Raw genomic sequence first — 16,484 nt, forward strand, 5'->3', positions numbered from 1 at the left:
CGGCTTAAAAAATGTAAAAAACAGGGAATTTACTTAAAGATGTTTCATAAACTGCCATTGAAAATAACTAACCTGCCAACTAATAGCTTTAAGAATAAAATATCTAATTATTTCAGGAAGCATGCCTTCTACTCTGTGACTGAATATTTAAACTGTGATATTGAGATAAAAAAACTTTGCATAATGTTAAGTAATTACATTGAATTTACGTAATTATTTTGCTTGAAAACAACTATTTTTAATGTATTATAGTGTATTAGAATTATATTAATTATTTGATTGTTTGTAACGACATACCATGCATAAATGAAATGTAATGAAAATATCTTATAAGGCCCTTACGAGCGTGTACACTTGACTTAGGGCCTGTTTACATATTGATTAGTGTTAAGTATGAGTTAATACATTTGCTACTAAACGTAAATACTATCTCGGACGACCGATGTTCAAAATGAAATTAATATGTCACAGTTTTCAAGTGTTTCGTTGATATTTTGTATGTTTACATAGTTTGTCAGTACAAATTCGAGCAGCACCTTCGGTTTCCGATGCCTGAATGATTTGATTCGTATTATGAAAATGCGCTTTTTAAAGGCACGAAATTGCACAAAGAAATGTTACAAAAGTGCACTTTCAAACTTAACAAACCCACAATCAAAACTAAATTCGAAAGGGGATTTGGTAGTTACAGAAAAACATCAGTGTAAAGTTCTATTCTAAAATACTTACTGTATATAATGTACAAGGATATTTATATTTCACACACAAAGCGAGTTATTTCTCAGGCGTATTCGAATTTTAGCTCATTCATTTATTCTTAAAACTATAGCTTCTAGTCCAGTGGGACTGTTTCACCAGTAACAAGGTATTAGGAGCTTTAAATACGACTAAAATTGTACGGTTAGTACAAGACAGTGTACGGTGATTTTATTAGCTCTTGTAAAGCGGTATTAGGTGGACTTTATAGGTAGCACGTGGACTACCGGCCGTTGACTCCAAAATGGTGGTTAAACGCGTTTCGAGATTAATTCTTCATTCACCGCACACTACCACATTAGTTTACTGTATAATAAGTACCTACACTTTAAATAATATAAATGAGCAAAAAACAAGGGAATTAATCACGAGGCGTGACTATCAAGATGGCGCTTAAACCGAAAGTCCTTGAATTTTAATTATTCGATCTGTTTCCGATATGATACTGATTTAAAAGTTGTTGAAATCGGAAACAGATCGAATAACTAAAATTCGAATACGACTGTGTGACTGGTTGCTAACTCTCGACTAAAATAAGATAATGCTGTTCACATATTTAACGTAAAGAGACTCGACTGTGTGCTAAACAAAGTTATTTATTATAATTTTGTCCTTTCCATATCTCGGGACCATGGGGTCCCGGACTTTTACTAGGCGTGCGTGGGGCCGAATCCAACAGCGCAGAGGCCCTTTAAGACAATTTAATCTAAAAGCAAGGGATACACGTGGCGGATACCACCCCGAGCACACAATATAATACACCCGAAGATGGTCCCCGCCAGGTGCAAAGGCTATTGCAGTGCAGCACTTTCGTACTGCGATGGAAACTAAGGTCATGGGTTATTCATTTGTATATTGGATATACTGGATATCAGGCTATGGGAGGAGACTAGCGGACACCTGCCGTGACAATCAGTCTCAAAATTGTAAAAGACAGGTGGTGACTCGCCAACTCATTGAGTGGGCCCCGCAATGGCCGCACGCATAGTGCAACAACAGGGCAACACTTTGTAGTGGTTGTGAGGTTGTCAAGAGGTGAGTCTGCGGTAGCCAGATCCTGGTAATTCCTTCAGCAGGCCGCCGGCGTTATGACATTTTACACTTCCAACCTGGAGCATAGGTCCCGCTGACCCGCTCCCGCTCTTGCGACTCTACTTTGACCGGCCAGTGAAGGCAAGCACTGTTATTTATCAATTCAGTTTAATCAACGACATCAGCTTTCAGAAATAGATAAGTTAGGTCAAATTTAATTTGCTAGACTGTATTATAGACATCAACCAAAAGTTACATCATTACTACGCTTATGTTGATCACTACACGCAGTCATTATTCTAACCAATATGGATTGCAGATTACAATCTAGATTTCCCGACCTTTGGTATGCCTCGTCCCTCTCATACCTAGGAACACATGACATGGACCATGTATATATGTATCTACTTATAGGGTGAACCTTGACCTTGACATACACTGGTCCTATGTTTCCATCGCAAGATACTCGTAGACAGAACTTTTATTTGCGATAACGCATAGTTATAAAGGATCCAAAGTTGGGTAATTCCACGAGACTGTAACGTCAATTACTAATTCTTTCGTGTGTTCTTACATTAATTAAGCAAAATTAAGTGTCTGTATGTCTGGCGTAGCCCTACAGGTAGATATCTCGATACCTCAATTTGCTTAATTAAAGTAAGAACACACGAAAGAATTGGTAGCTGACGTTACAGTCTCGTGGAATTACCCAATTGTCGTTTATACTGGCGAACCTGAGTTAATCATGTAGGTACAGCGATAATTTGATCCTGACGGGCTTCATGATGCCATGAAAAGTGATATGTACCCTGTACCTGACCACGGAGGCCACGAATAAAATGCTTTCAGCGTCAATTTACTACTTTTTCACAAATTATTCGTTTGTCGTGTCGATGTTCTTACAAATACATAATGTAAATGGCACTCGATGTCGCCAGTGTCAGTGTGGTGAATTCGAATGAACCATTTTTCGTAGCCGAAGCTAGTGTTTATCGTATATTAATTACTTACATCATTCGTTTTGTTAATCATTTATGGATTTATTTATGGTTTGTTCGCTCAGCAGCGAAGGGTTTTAAAAATCAAGACACTGTGTATGGAATAGAATTGACATGTAAGTATCCTTCCAGTCGCTCACCTGACATATCCTTTTCTGGGTGGGTAGTCCTTGTGGAAGACCGAATGATTGAGAATCAGCTTCTCCTCGCCCGTGTCCAGCCAGGAACGCTGCAGCACGAAGTCGCGGTTCTTGAGCGGCGCCGGACATGACACTATAACAATTAAGTACTATTACTATAATAAGACGACGCGTTTGATATCAGTCGAACGATACCGTCTTGCTGGTCGCACGCGTCTAGCGCGACGGAACAAACTTTTAATATATAATGTAATGCAGAATATGTGAGAAAAGATGTAACAGAGCAGATTTTTTGGTATATTATTAATTGCACATCAAAAAAATTGACATTGCACAGCAGAATAATGTATTCGCACACCAGAATGCTGTTTTACTGGCAAATTACCTTTGATGATCATGGTTTGCATCTCGGTCGCGTAGCATTTGAATAGTCTCGTGAGAGAAGGGCCATATCGATGAATCTATCCTGAATTATATCAAGGCCAAATTCGTAAGCAAATAAAAACAGTATCCGCTTACTGCTCCACTACCTATAACATTACGGTTGTTGTGTCATTAAAAAAACGGGTACCTAATGATTCCCCGACCAATTTTCAGAAAATTTTAGGTTTAAATTTTCGTGGACTAACGTTTGGTAGACTTTCGATCCACATACCGTTCCCTTTACTCCTGTGTAAATTAACAGAACAATTATTGGAAAAATTCCATTTGGAAGAGTAATCTTTAGTTTAAGCAACCTTTATTCGGGAAACGTTTAAATTTAAACATTGTTTACCTATTCTTGCACAATGAATTTCGCACAAGATCACACTGATGGTTTTCCAATCAACTTATGGTTGTCGTATGCGGCGGGGCTGTATCTATACGTGTCAGGGGTCCACTCTGGGAATAAGTAATCCTAAAGGCCTATAAATGAGTGTTCTTTCTATAAATTTCTAAACTTGGTTCTTATAATAAATTTAACAACCTATAAAAAGAGGGTAGCCCCCCCCATTAAATAAGTCAGTCGACAAACGCACCACTCAAATAAATAAATTAAACAAATGAATATGTGAAAATGTAAGAAGGTAAAGTACATTAATTATAAGCATAAATATAATTTGAGTTCGGTTTAACCAAAACAACAACAACGTACTTACTTTATAAAACAGATCGCGTTTATGTGAACAGTTTGATTAAGTAAAGGCCGATGAATACACCCGAACGATTTGATTTAGTCTCCGAGATATTGCGCCAGCCAGTTGCAATAGAAACCAGTGCAGAGCAGAGTAAAATCGGAGCAAGCATTAAACACGAATCAAATTAAAATAGGGAAATCAGAATCCCAATAGTTCCAATGTTACAAATCCTGGAGGTTTAAAATTTTAACAGTGTTCAAGGTAGTGCCGGGAGTTTTCGATATTTTCGAAGGTAAGAAAAAATACCATCCTTAGCGCTGATTTTTTTACTTTTATTTACGACAAACATGTCGGATGACACTCTGCCAAGATTTGTCCAATTTGATTCCGCTAAGTTAGACGAGATGGAGTACATCTATGGAGGTACGTGCGTAGACAAAACAAGACATACGTCCTATGCCTGAAATTCATTAGTACAAGAAGGACCCGAACCGACATCATTACTCATATGTTTATTTAATAAAATATCTGGAGCGAATTGTTTACGGAGCTAGAGAGCGAGACAAAATTACCAGGAATTCTCCTAATGTGCACTTTACATCCGAAATATCTTGAATTCAAGTCCAGTTGAATGTTAAGATCAAAGAAGAAGAAACGCTCAGTTGAGAACTATGCAAGTCAGTTACGCGCACATGAAAGAGTTCTAAGTCAGACTGAGACACAAGTCACAGAAGACGAAGCTCAACAATTCAAGTACTTACACCTAGTCTATTACTGTCTTGTATACCAAATTAAAAGCAATAAACAATACTTGCTTTACTATAAAGTACGTCTTTTTTTTGGATTCCATTCTTTTATACTTTTCTACATAATATTAGTTCTACTATTAGGGCGGCTGACAAGTTAATATTTTGTTTGATATCTTGTAAACAAAAAAACTATGAAAGTTACAAGAAATCAAACAATAAATTAACCTGAAAACCCCCCCAAGTAGACCTAATATTATTTGGTATGAAAGTACTTACACATACGGATGTATATGTAGGTGTGCACACACACATACATAGCTAGTTTCTGATACAAAATAGAGATAGCGCTTCGAAATTAGTTTCCTTAAAATGCTTTAAGAGGGCTCTCTTTTCCTATATACTTACTTTACTCTTTGTATGTAACATACGACAATGATAAATTGATAATACTCTTTATTGCAAACCTAACACAGTTTATCTAACACTACAAAACTTATTTCGTAGATACGATGTAGCTAGCGAATAAATGACTAGCAAGAATTTACCACCATATACTTAATACGCGGTGATAAAACAAAAGAAGACGAGTAGCGCAGTTTTCGTGTACAGTGAAGTGCAAAAATATGTATCGAAAGAATCGTCTCATAAATATGGTACTACGCTCTTATTACACTGGAATAAGATGCTATGGGACATATTTTTGAGTAAGATGTGTACACCCATATTTTTACACTTCACTGTACCTACCTACGTATAAGTACAGTGTGGCGACCCGTGCGGTCAGTGCGGAGCGATAATTAATCAACATCGCCGGTAAGTCGCTCGCCACGAGCTTGTGGTTGCCCTAATCTACGCTGAACCGAAATAAACAATATCGACAACCGGGTATTTTCTCTAACGCTCAAATTGAATAAGGATTGAGCGGGTAACGTTTCTCGCTCCGGCTCAATTTACTAGAACGTGATGGAGGATATTGCGAATCCAGTACGTGTTTGATTTTAGCGCAAGTAAACGTAGAGTTCCTTAAATTATTCTGATAAAAACAATATTTTTCAACGGTGATGAGTCAAGTTGCCTTGGAACTTTAAACAAATGATTTTCGTTTGGCTTTACTCACAATGCAGTTCCGTTACAGTTTAGGTAATGTTTTGATTCGAGCGAGCTAGATTTTAAATTTTAGTAGTATGTAGTACTAATAGTAATCACTCTATTGTAAAATGTACAGAAATTGAAGTACAAAGGCGAACTTCCCTATAAGGGATCTCTTTCAGCTAATCTTTAAGCTTTAAGTGGATGAGTGAAAATCTCTAATTAGATAGACAAATTTACGGGATCCAGGTCCAATGGTATCATCGTCGCTTGTCTCATTCGTTTCTCGTTTATTTATTATCATTGTGTGTTCGTCATTCGTTATTTATACGTCTTTTTCGTTTTTTGTCATTATGAACTTTAGTCAAAGTCTGTAACTAGTCTCTCTCTTAAGATATCTTATTCGTTTTTCGTCATGGTCTTCCTTGGTCTCATTCGGTATTTGCCTTCCTCGTTTTTCGTATCATTCGTAGATTAATTTTAGTCACAATCGTCTTTCGTCACTCTCTTTATTGTCCTCATTGGCAATTAGTCTCGTTCTCCTTTGGATACATTTGCTACCCTTCCTGTTCTTGGCCATGTACTTTTTCTTGGAAGTCAATATTGTATTCGTTTTAGACGTTTCTAAGGAATATTATGTAGAAAATAGGTATTGGAAAAAACTTGCAATAGTTTAATGATAATATATGTTTAATGTGAATCAATAGCCGAAGAACGAACGAGACGACAAACGAATGTGGCGAAATCATCATGTGAAGAAAAACGAAAGAGACTAATTACGAATGTGTCCAGAACGGAACTTGTCAAATATTTTTCGGTGAATAAGTCCAGTCAATGAGTTAAAAAACGGAAGAGACAAATAACGACCAAAGAAGACCATAACGAAAAACAAATAAGACATACTGACATAGTAAAAGAATACTACATTAAAGAATACTACCAGAGAAGATAGTGACAAAGAGCGAACGACTAAAAATACCATGAAAAAACTAGGCTATATTAAGGGCAGACTCTAATCAAATCCTTAGAAATTAATTTTCATTAATTTTCATTTACATTCGTTACAATATCGTTACCCAATATAATACCAATAGCAGTATAATTTTAGTATAAATAGCTAGGGTCACTTGCACCGATCACTAACTCGGGGTTAACCTGTTAAACCTGGAGTTACCATGGTTACCAGTCCAATTTGACACTGGGTTAACGGTTTAACCGGTTAACCTCGTGTTAGTGGGATGGTGCAAGTGGCCGCTAGTGATGTATCCGAGGAATCAGGGAGGAGCAAAATTTTAAACACAAATATATATTCGAGTTATTGAGATAAAACCCGCTCGACGGCCATACCTTCCATTGCATGTTTCGCGCGGCATCGGCACACCATATCTTTTGTTTCCTTGTAATTTCCTGACTTTAAGCCCCTCTTAAGGGTCCCCTCCCCAGCCCCAGCAAGCTCGGTTCTCCATACAAACGTAGTTACGCTCTTACCTAGATTACTCTGAAACTTTGTTCTTACAATAGCATAAGGTATATCTAGTCCTGTAATTCGTTTATGTAGCTTCAGATACCATAGTTAAAAAAATACAGCGAACGACTGACTGACGATCATATTACCGTACCGGCCCGCATATGCCACAAATATCCCTTTAACCCGATTCACACAAATATTGGTCTGATATTCATCCCAATATAGCGAACTCCAATGCTGGCAGAGAGCCTTGGCGAATCAAATATTTGATGAAATCAACGTTCAGTAACGTGGCATAGTTTCACGGGCTCTTGTTATTCATGGCGCAATCCGGTGTTATCCGACGGTTTCATGACGCATATGAGGGAGAGCGGGGTTACAAGTTCCTTTTGTGTGGGATTACACCACTGTTAGTAAAGAATTCGCCCATATTTGTTCAGATTTTGAACAGAGACCAAAATACAACCCCTGGAAATAAAAGCTAGGCCATCTACAACAATGGGTCCCTGTTATACGTAAGTAATTATATTTACAGTACATATGGTGCTGCTTTCACACGGGATGGAAATGAGCTCCCTCGTGCCTATGTCGAATTTTCAAAGGGACATATCAACATATGCACTGTTAAACGTTGTATGATACACGGGTAATTCGCAACTCGTCGAATTTCCTACTTTTCGCATTTGTATCGTAATGTAGGTACTATTGTATTAATTTTCGCTAAATATATCATAGTTAACAGTACCAGATCCGGCTATCAAGTTATTGTTAGGTATGTCATTTTCTAACTTGCACTGGTAACACAACCCCGCTTTCCCCCGCCGTTATGATTCTTCACGCGTTGCGGAGCGTCTAGTTTGCTTTATGCTTACGGAATTCTATTATCACTCCGTATTGTGGTATGTGGTTATGAAGATGGATAACATAATCGTTTTGCTTTGGGATATTATGGTAGATAATTAAATTGGTGTAGATTATGCAGTAATCCAGTAGGTGCGTGATTTAATAATGCAACGTAAAACAACCTGCTTTATATATCAGTGTTCGTATGGGTACCTTAATAAGAGTCAACTCGTCTGAGGCGACATTAATCGCTCTTCTCTTTCCGTCATTTTATTGCCATTTTATGAAGTAACATTTAAGCCTACAAGGTTTCAGAAGTAGTGCAGCAAGATTTTAATTCAAGGCAAATAGTTCAGAAAATGACGTTTTATTTTAACCTAGATTGTTCAGGTAATCTTTTCGGAACTGATGTACGAAATTTCATTAGATATTTACCAGTTGATTTTCGGTGAAGGAAAACATCGATTATGAGGATATCGGATTAATCCCAATGAGGCCTAGTTTACCCACTGGGTTGAAAGGTCGGATGGCATCACTCGCTTTCGTAAAAACTAGTGCCTATGCTAATTCTTGGCATTAGCATTAAGTAATTAATGCTGCCAAGCAGGCCCAGGCTCCCCTGAACCGTGGCAAAAATTCCGGGACAACGCGAGGTAGATGATGATGACAATAGTAGAATATTGTTATCTTATTGCTGTTTGTTGAAAAAAGGCATAAACACATTTAGTAGTAAATTCCGATAAGCAGAGTTATAAGTTTATAGGCACTAGATATACCTAAACGCACTATGTTTAGTTGAACGCTTGATTTTCAACCAACACTGTAATTTAAGTAATAAATTGAATCTAAGTATCCTTACAAAATGACAGCATTTAAAACAAATACGTACTAACAATACCGCGATCTATTTAATACCAAAAACAATAAGTTTCAAAAGACTCCCAAAGAAACTTGTCAATCCACCTCAAATTTCAAGTCATAAATAAGAAATACGCTTCTCTAAGTCTCTATTTAGGTACTTCCCCTTTGCCCTTTCACGGTCATCTGCTGAGTGTATTTGAACTAACTTTTAGAAAGCCACGGTAATGTGCAGAGGTCTCCGTGGGCAGTAAATTACATTATAAAGGGATGGGGTTATGAAATGCCTCTCGCTCGCTCGACTCGACTCTCTTTGCTTTGTGAAGACTAATTTATCCCACCAAAAACATTTTGATGTAAAATGTTGCCAAGACGAAACCATAAAGCTTGCACTGTCAAAAAATTGTCAGGCCGCGTAGCCAACGTTACAATCGTTCACGCTCCGTAGCGTATCGTAGCTATATCTCTCTCTATCACGCTTCCATATCTGTGCGACTGTGATAGTTGCGTTTCGTTCGCCACGGAGCGTGAACGATATGCACGTTGGCTACGCGGCCTGATCTCTTGTAGAGGCAAGGTTCTAAAACTACAAGCCCAAACTCGGCCGTTTCGCTACCGTCACATGGGCGTAAGGTAAAATATTTATTCACTGTTCATTTTTTTATCATACAATAGTTCTTATAGTAACGAGTTACGGCCTGTAGAGTTAGAAGCTTGGCTCTAGTTCGTCAATTGCGGTCATTTTTCTCTATCACTCTTATTACGTCTTAGTGAGAGTAAAAGAGAAAGATCCCCATAATTTGCGAAAATCGGTTTTCGCGGTAGGCCTCCAGATAACTTTTTGACAGTGCGAGCATTATAGTTTCGTCTTGGCAACATTTTACATGAAAATGTTTTTGGTAGGATTTCACTACTTTTTGTAAGTTGCTTATGAGAATCTTTTATCCCCTAATTTAAAAGGTTGGGAGTGATTTCCAAAAAAATCCTGAAATATATCTGGTAAATATATTTTATAGGTACAATCTGCTTTTTACTGATTCCCTATACAAACTTCATCACCTTTTTCCCACCTAACGCCCTTTTCCATCCTTACGGTGATTTTTGGGTTGAGAACTATATTATATTCTTCCCTATAACAAAAACTATCTATATACCTACCATTTCAACTACTTAAATCGATACAGCGGTTATTGATTCCCCATACAAAATTCCACCCCCGTTTCATCCCCTTAGGAGCTAAAAATTTCAAGTTTTAGGTTTTTTTTTTGTTTGTGTAATACTATCTTATATACCACTTCAGGAAGAACCCTAAGAATTTTGATGATCATCAGTGAGTGAGTTGAGTGAGTGTGTCAGTGACGAAAATGTTTTTTTTTTGGATATACTTATAGTGGGTCGCTGGCAGTGAATTTATTAAGTGTTAAATGATTCCAAGTCTTGTAGCGCATAACCGGCGGTGTCCGTCAGACAGTACACTCACTGGCGTAGTAGCCGACGTCGTTGTTGACGTTGATGTGGCCCGCGTCCTCGGCGGCCAGCATGTGCGTGTCCCACACGGAGCGGTACTCCGGGTCGTGTAGCACGTCGTACAGGGCGTCCGGTTCCACATCGTCGAACTCGGCTACTACCTGCCGCAATTAAAAAAGGTTCCATTACAATTAATTAATAGCACAGTACTGTATCCCTTTATTTTATTTATAATATTCCCCCACTAAAATAAATGCGGCGTATAGCGTTTTTGTAAAACGGGCATTATTATTTACTTAACTCAACCAAACAATTTAAAACTATGACATTCCGATCATCGATCGCTCTAGATAATACTTGCGTTAAACAGCAAATGCATACACTCGTACTAAACACCAATCAATATGTAAACAGGCCCTAAGGCAAGTGTTCGATATGATTGAAATTATTTCAGCTTAGTCCTAACAAAAGTTGAATTTCCATTCCTTCCCGTGAAAAATTTGGTTCAAGCGTTGACATATATCCAAGGACGGGCCTTACGGGCAATAATTGTAACTGGGACGGTACAGTACAGCGGTGTAACGTACACAAATTCGAGCCAGTCGTGATTGGTTGATGATTTCGCATCACACGCGCGATTGATCGAAACTAGTTGATTGATCTTAATTCGAAGAAATTTTAGTAATTTTACTAAAATTCCTTCTCTTCTCTGGCTGCGGAGCCGACGGTATAAAGTTGAACCCATTGACATACTTATACGAATTACGATCAATCGCGCGCGTGACGCGAACTCATCTCATCAACCAATCGCTTTGTGACGTTAGACTGCACGATTGGCTCAAATTTGTGTACGTGACGCCGCTGTACTGTCCCCATTCTTATTGCCCGTAATGCCCGTCCTTAGATATATGTCAGTGCTTGAACCAATTTTCTGTAACTATATATGTGTGGCATGTATAACTCTCTACGCAACCTTATATTCACATCTACGCACCGCAAACCGCATACAGTTTTATACAGTGCAAAAACAAGTAGTCTGCCACACGCGGTCACGGACGAACATCGCTGTGTGCTGCTGCATGGTGAAATGATGTACGTGGCATGTACACCATGTACGTATAATATATGGCTTTACCTGTATTAGGGAACGAATTACATCGAAACCACTTAGTACCTACTCATAGATAAAAATGATATTAGCTATTTTTTAACGTTCCGTACCACAACGGTACAAAAGAAACGCTTCTCTCACAAAAATAACTGTTCGTCAGTCTGTCTGTCACAAGTCACAACGCTAAATATCTCGAGACTTACGCTATCGATGTGAAATTTGGAATAGTTATGAAAAACGCTAACCCAGACACATTGAAAGTATTAAATACTATTGTTATATTTTTTTATTGCCCTGCGCGCTAGAAGCGAGCGTGCGGTCGCAATCCGGAGGTCGCGGGTTCAAATCCCGGCTCGTACCAATGAGTTTTTCGGAACTTATGTACGAAATATCATTTGATATTTACCAGCAGCTTTTCGGTGAAGGAAAACACCGTGAGGAAACCGGACTAATCCCAATAAGTCCTAGTTTACCTTCTGGGTTGGAAGGTCACACGGCAGTCGCTTTCGTAAAAACTAGTGCCGACGCCAATTCTTGGGATAAGTTCCCCAGGCTTCCATGGGCTGTGGCAAAATGCCGGGACAACGCGAGGAAGAAGAAGAAGTTATATTTTTTTATTAACTATGGAAAATGCCCAATATGAAGAGGGGGCAAAATTTCAAAGTGTAGTGACTAGGTCAAGTGGGGTCTTATTTGAAAAAGCTCAAATTATACATTCCACAAAGTATTTTTCTTCTTTTTTCATAGTGAAAAATAAATTATGAAAGAAAATGTGAAAAAAATACCATTAACTCTTTATCTCCGAAAATTACCGAAGAAAAATTATGATTATTATTATTATAATTAATAGGGTTCCGTAGCCAAATGGCAGAAAACGGAACCCTTATGGATTCGTCATGTCTGTCTGTCACAGCCACTTTTTTCTGAAACTATAAGAACTTCTTCTTCTTCTTGAAACTTGGTAAGTAAATGTGTTCTGTGAACCGTATTAAGATTTTTAGAGAAAAATAGAAAAAAAAACATAAAATATTGGAGGTTCCCCATACTTAGAACTGAAACTCAATTTTTTTTTCATCAAACCCATACGTGTGGGGTATCTATGGATAAGTCTTTAAAAATGATATTGAGGTTTTTAATATCATTTTTTTCTAAACTGAATAGTTTGCTAGCCACCAGCATAATTCAAAGTTTGTACGGAACCCTCCGTGCGCGAGTAAAACGAACTCGCACTTGACCGGTTTTTTTTCTTATGAAAATAGGGACAATACAGACGGTCTGCAACCCGAACCCGACTACAATTTGTATGAGAACTGCGCGCCAACTGCAACGTCTACGTACAGCCATACAAGTTTCAATCGAGAGGCGCGTGGATGAGCGAGACGGAAATTTCCTTCCCGCGGTCCTGTGCCCTACTTTATGCGGAAAGAGGAATTAATGAAAAAAAAACACTAATTAATAATGATTCCATCCATATTATGTAATTTCCATAAGAAAAAAAATGCTAATATCATTAATTCATTATATCTATGAATTATAAGTGGCCTCGCTACAGAAATGCAGAGTATGCTCCCCAGTGGAGCCATTTTCAGTGTCCATTATTGCGTTCCCTAGTCTAGGTACAGCCATAAACATTATACGTATAATATTTAATTATACATGGAATACGTTTGACCTACAACATTTCACCATATAATTAATTGATTTTCATTACGGTGGCGACGCCACAGAGCAGCACACGTGCTCGCTTTAGTTTTAAAATCATTGGGTAATTTTTATCTAATAATTATTTAAATAATAATCCCCAATTAAATTAATAAGACACGTAAAGTTAATCATTATATGTAAAAACTAGAAATGCTATATTAATTTATATCTTTGCATGAGAAAAGGTTACATTTACGTAATTTACCAAGACAAAATATTTATGTGAAATTATTTGTGATCAGCTTAGTCCTAACAAAACATGGATTTCTATTCCTTCCCGTGAAAGGTTCAGTCCGCTCCGTAGCAGCATAGCCGACCTTCACAAAAGGAATTCTGTCCGGGAACTAGGACTGAAAACGTCATGTTCCGGTATTTCCGTCGACTCTTAGGCCGGCGCCCCACTGCTGCGCACGCTACATCCACGGCCCACGTTTTAATACAAACCGTGGGCAAGCCCACGAAATTTTGTATAGGAACGTGGGTCGTGTACATAGCGTGCGCTGCAGTGGGGCGCCGGCCTTAGGTATTTGATAACATTAATTTGCATAACACAGTGTAGGGAGTTCGTAATTAAATCCCACTACCACGGAGAATGTGTAATTTTCAGACCTCGGTTCTTATTTTTCGCAATATCGTGGTTTGCCCCGTATATACCGCGAGCAAGAAAAAAATTCCATGATCAATCGCCTCCCGGCTTAAAACGAGCCGAAACCGAGTGATTAACGGCTAGGTTAGATGAACCCTCGTCGACGTCAGCTGCCGCTCCGTTGGTGGGTTGGCAGCCACCGAAACACGTAAAACAAAAAGAAAATTGTCATCGCCTTCTGTTTGATACTTTGTCAAATGATAGCTCAGATGCTGTTGTTAAAAACAAAAATCGTCATCCAGTTATATCGCGATGGTAAGAACATCAGCATGGTCGCATGAACATGTAAAAAATAAGCGCTATACCTTTTATGATAGCAATAACAAATCATGTTTTTTTTGCATGTAGCATTTTATCAGGCGTAAACGCCTGAAAAGACATCAACGGACTACGCAATTTACACAATACGCATATTTTGCCGCACATAAAGTGGTAAAGCGCATATTGTATACATGTTCATTTTACAGCTGACGGTCATTCCATCGCGATGGAACCGATTCAACCCCCCCCCCCCCCCTCCTCCCAAGAGTACAACCAGACATAACAAAAATGCACTATGTGTAATAAAACTTGTTGCTATTAAAAAAGGGTTTTTTTAATAAAAAATGCACTTTGATCGCACTTAGGCTCTTTTGGGTTTGGTTTGGGGTGGTCGCCGCGGAAATTAGTGTAACTAGTAATTAACCATACTTTGCATGGAGTCTTCCCATTCCTTCATGCAGTGAACGTGTTAATAAGTAGGTACCATAAAACGAAGGCTACGTACAAGGTTAATTACACAGTTATCATTTTAGTAAAATAACACATTCTTCGCATTAGTTACATTCTCTTTTTACATTCTAGGCAACGAATCCGCTTACTATCAAGAAAGAAAAATAGCGTGTATCAACTTACAGCCTGCGACCGCCGCTTGCAACGTCAAACTTGGGTATTTATCTAATGCATATATAGAAGCTTATTAAACATCTCATCTCATTTCTAGACGCAATTTCACGGTGGCGAGATGAGATGTCGCTTAGCTTAGTCTAGGCTGGTTTTATGCATGCATAAGAGTGAAGTGGCGACACGACTATTCACTCCGAAATTTTAAATCGGTTCTGTGGCGCAGCGTATACCTTTTAACCCGTCTTCCGTTTGCCGGAACTAAGCGCGATTGGCTGGGGCCCTTCCTGTTACCTTATCGTGCCTCAGATACCCTCTTAAATATTTTAAACTCAGGAAAAATGCCTCATTGAAATATTACATATTAAATGTATGTGTACCTATTAAATATGTATTCAATTAAATAATGGCCTCTCTTTATAACAACCCCATGCACTTCATACATCAAGGAAAATACAGCTAACAAATTAGGTCAAGTTACATACAACGTCTTCATAAACCGGTAACCGGTATTATCACTACTTGAAAGTTTAAAAACTTGGTTAATATTCTTTTGAATATTAAGTATTACAAAAAGCTTCAGATAGTATAACTCATTTACTTGAATCATGGCTGAAAATAATTTCAATATTGCCCGCAAACCCTCGATATAGAAACTCTACTAAAGTCGGGAACAAACTCCCTGAGGCCACGCGTCAAAATTGAACCTTATTTAAAAACCACCTACTTGAGTATCGACGACCAGTTTGGCCTAGTGGGTAGTGACCCTGCCTACGAAGTCGATGGTCCCAGGTTCAAATCCTGGTAAGGGCATTTATTCATGTGATGAGCATGGATATTTGTTCCTGAGTCATGGGTGTTTTCTATGTATTTAAGTATTTATAAATATTTATATATTATATATAGCGTTGTCTAAGTACCCTCAACACAAGCCTTATTGAGCTTACTGTGGAACTTAGTCAATTTGTGTAATAATGTCCTATAATATTTATTTATTTATTTATTTGAGTAAGGACATGAGTCTTACACTGAAAAAAATAGATAGCCGAACTGGTTTTGTAACTTTACTAAATAACTAAACTATAAGAAAATAAACTTTGCATAAATTTACAAACTTATTTTGTAGTGTATACCCAGTACCTGAACACTGATAGCCAAACACGGTTTTGTAACATATAACACATAGTTCGCAAGTCCCAATTTTTGTGTAAACAGTAACCAAAATTTTGTTACAGTTATGCAAACATTTCTTTCAGTGTAACTGCCAAGCCATAAAGCAATGATGGTATAGGTAAAAAGCTCAAGTAAAACCCCTCTTGCATGTTGTTGTGTAGTTACTAGCTACCTAGCTTACAAACACATATAAGAAATAACTTGACATTGATAACTAATCAGACTAATCTTCTGGAGGTCATGGGTTTCAACCACAGACTACAAAGAGATGTTTCAACACCGGTAAGGACATGTATATGTGTTATGGTATGAGTATTTTAGATGACTCGTAGAAAAAGTGTTGTATACAATAGTGATATGATATAACACAGCAAGCTTCGTTGCCTAAACAGCGCATTCGACTGAAAAGCTCTATTATATCACGATTGTATAAAATACTATTATTTTGAC

The 16,484-nt window shown here is 38.0% G+C and overlaps 1 protein-coding gene across 1 annotated transcript in view; it reads right to left on the minus strand.

The window, feature by feature from the left end:
* Nucleotides 1–16,484, minus strand: part of LOC133534585 (START domain-containing protein 10-like) — a 48,791-nt gene that overhangs the window by 27,631 nt on the left and 4,676 nt on the right. The window contains exons 2-3 of the mRNA XM_061873757.1: nt 10,532–10,675; nt 2,927–3,059 (exon numbers count right to left, since the gene is read on the minus strand). Of these exons, the coding sequence (XP_061729741.1) occupies nt 2,927–3,059; nt 10,532–10,675 (277 nt within the window). The remainder of the gene's footprint in view (nt 1–2,926; nt 3,060–10,531; nt 10,676–16,484) is intronic.

This window comes from Cydia pomonella, chromosome 2 (genome assembly GCF_033807575.1).
Source record: "Cydia pomonella isolate Wapato2018A chromosome 2, ilCydPomo1, whole genome shotgun sequence".
NCBI lineage: Eukaryota > Metazoa > Arthropoda > Insecta > Lepidoptera > Tortricidae > Cydia > Cydia pomonella.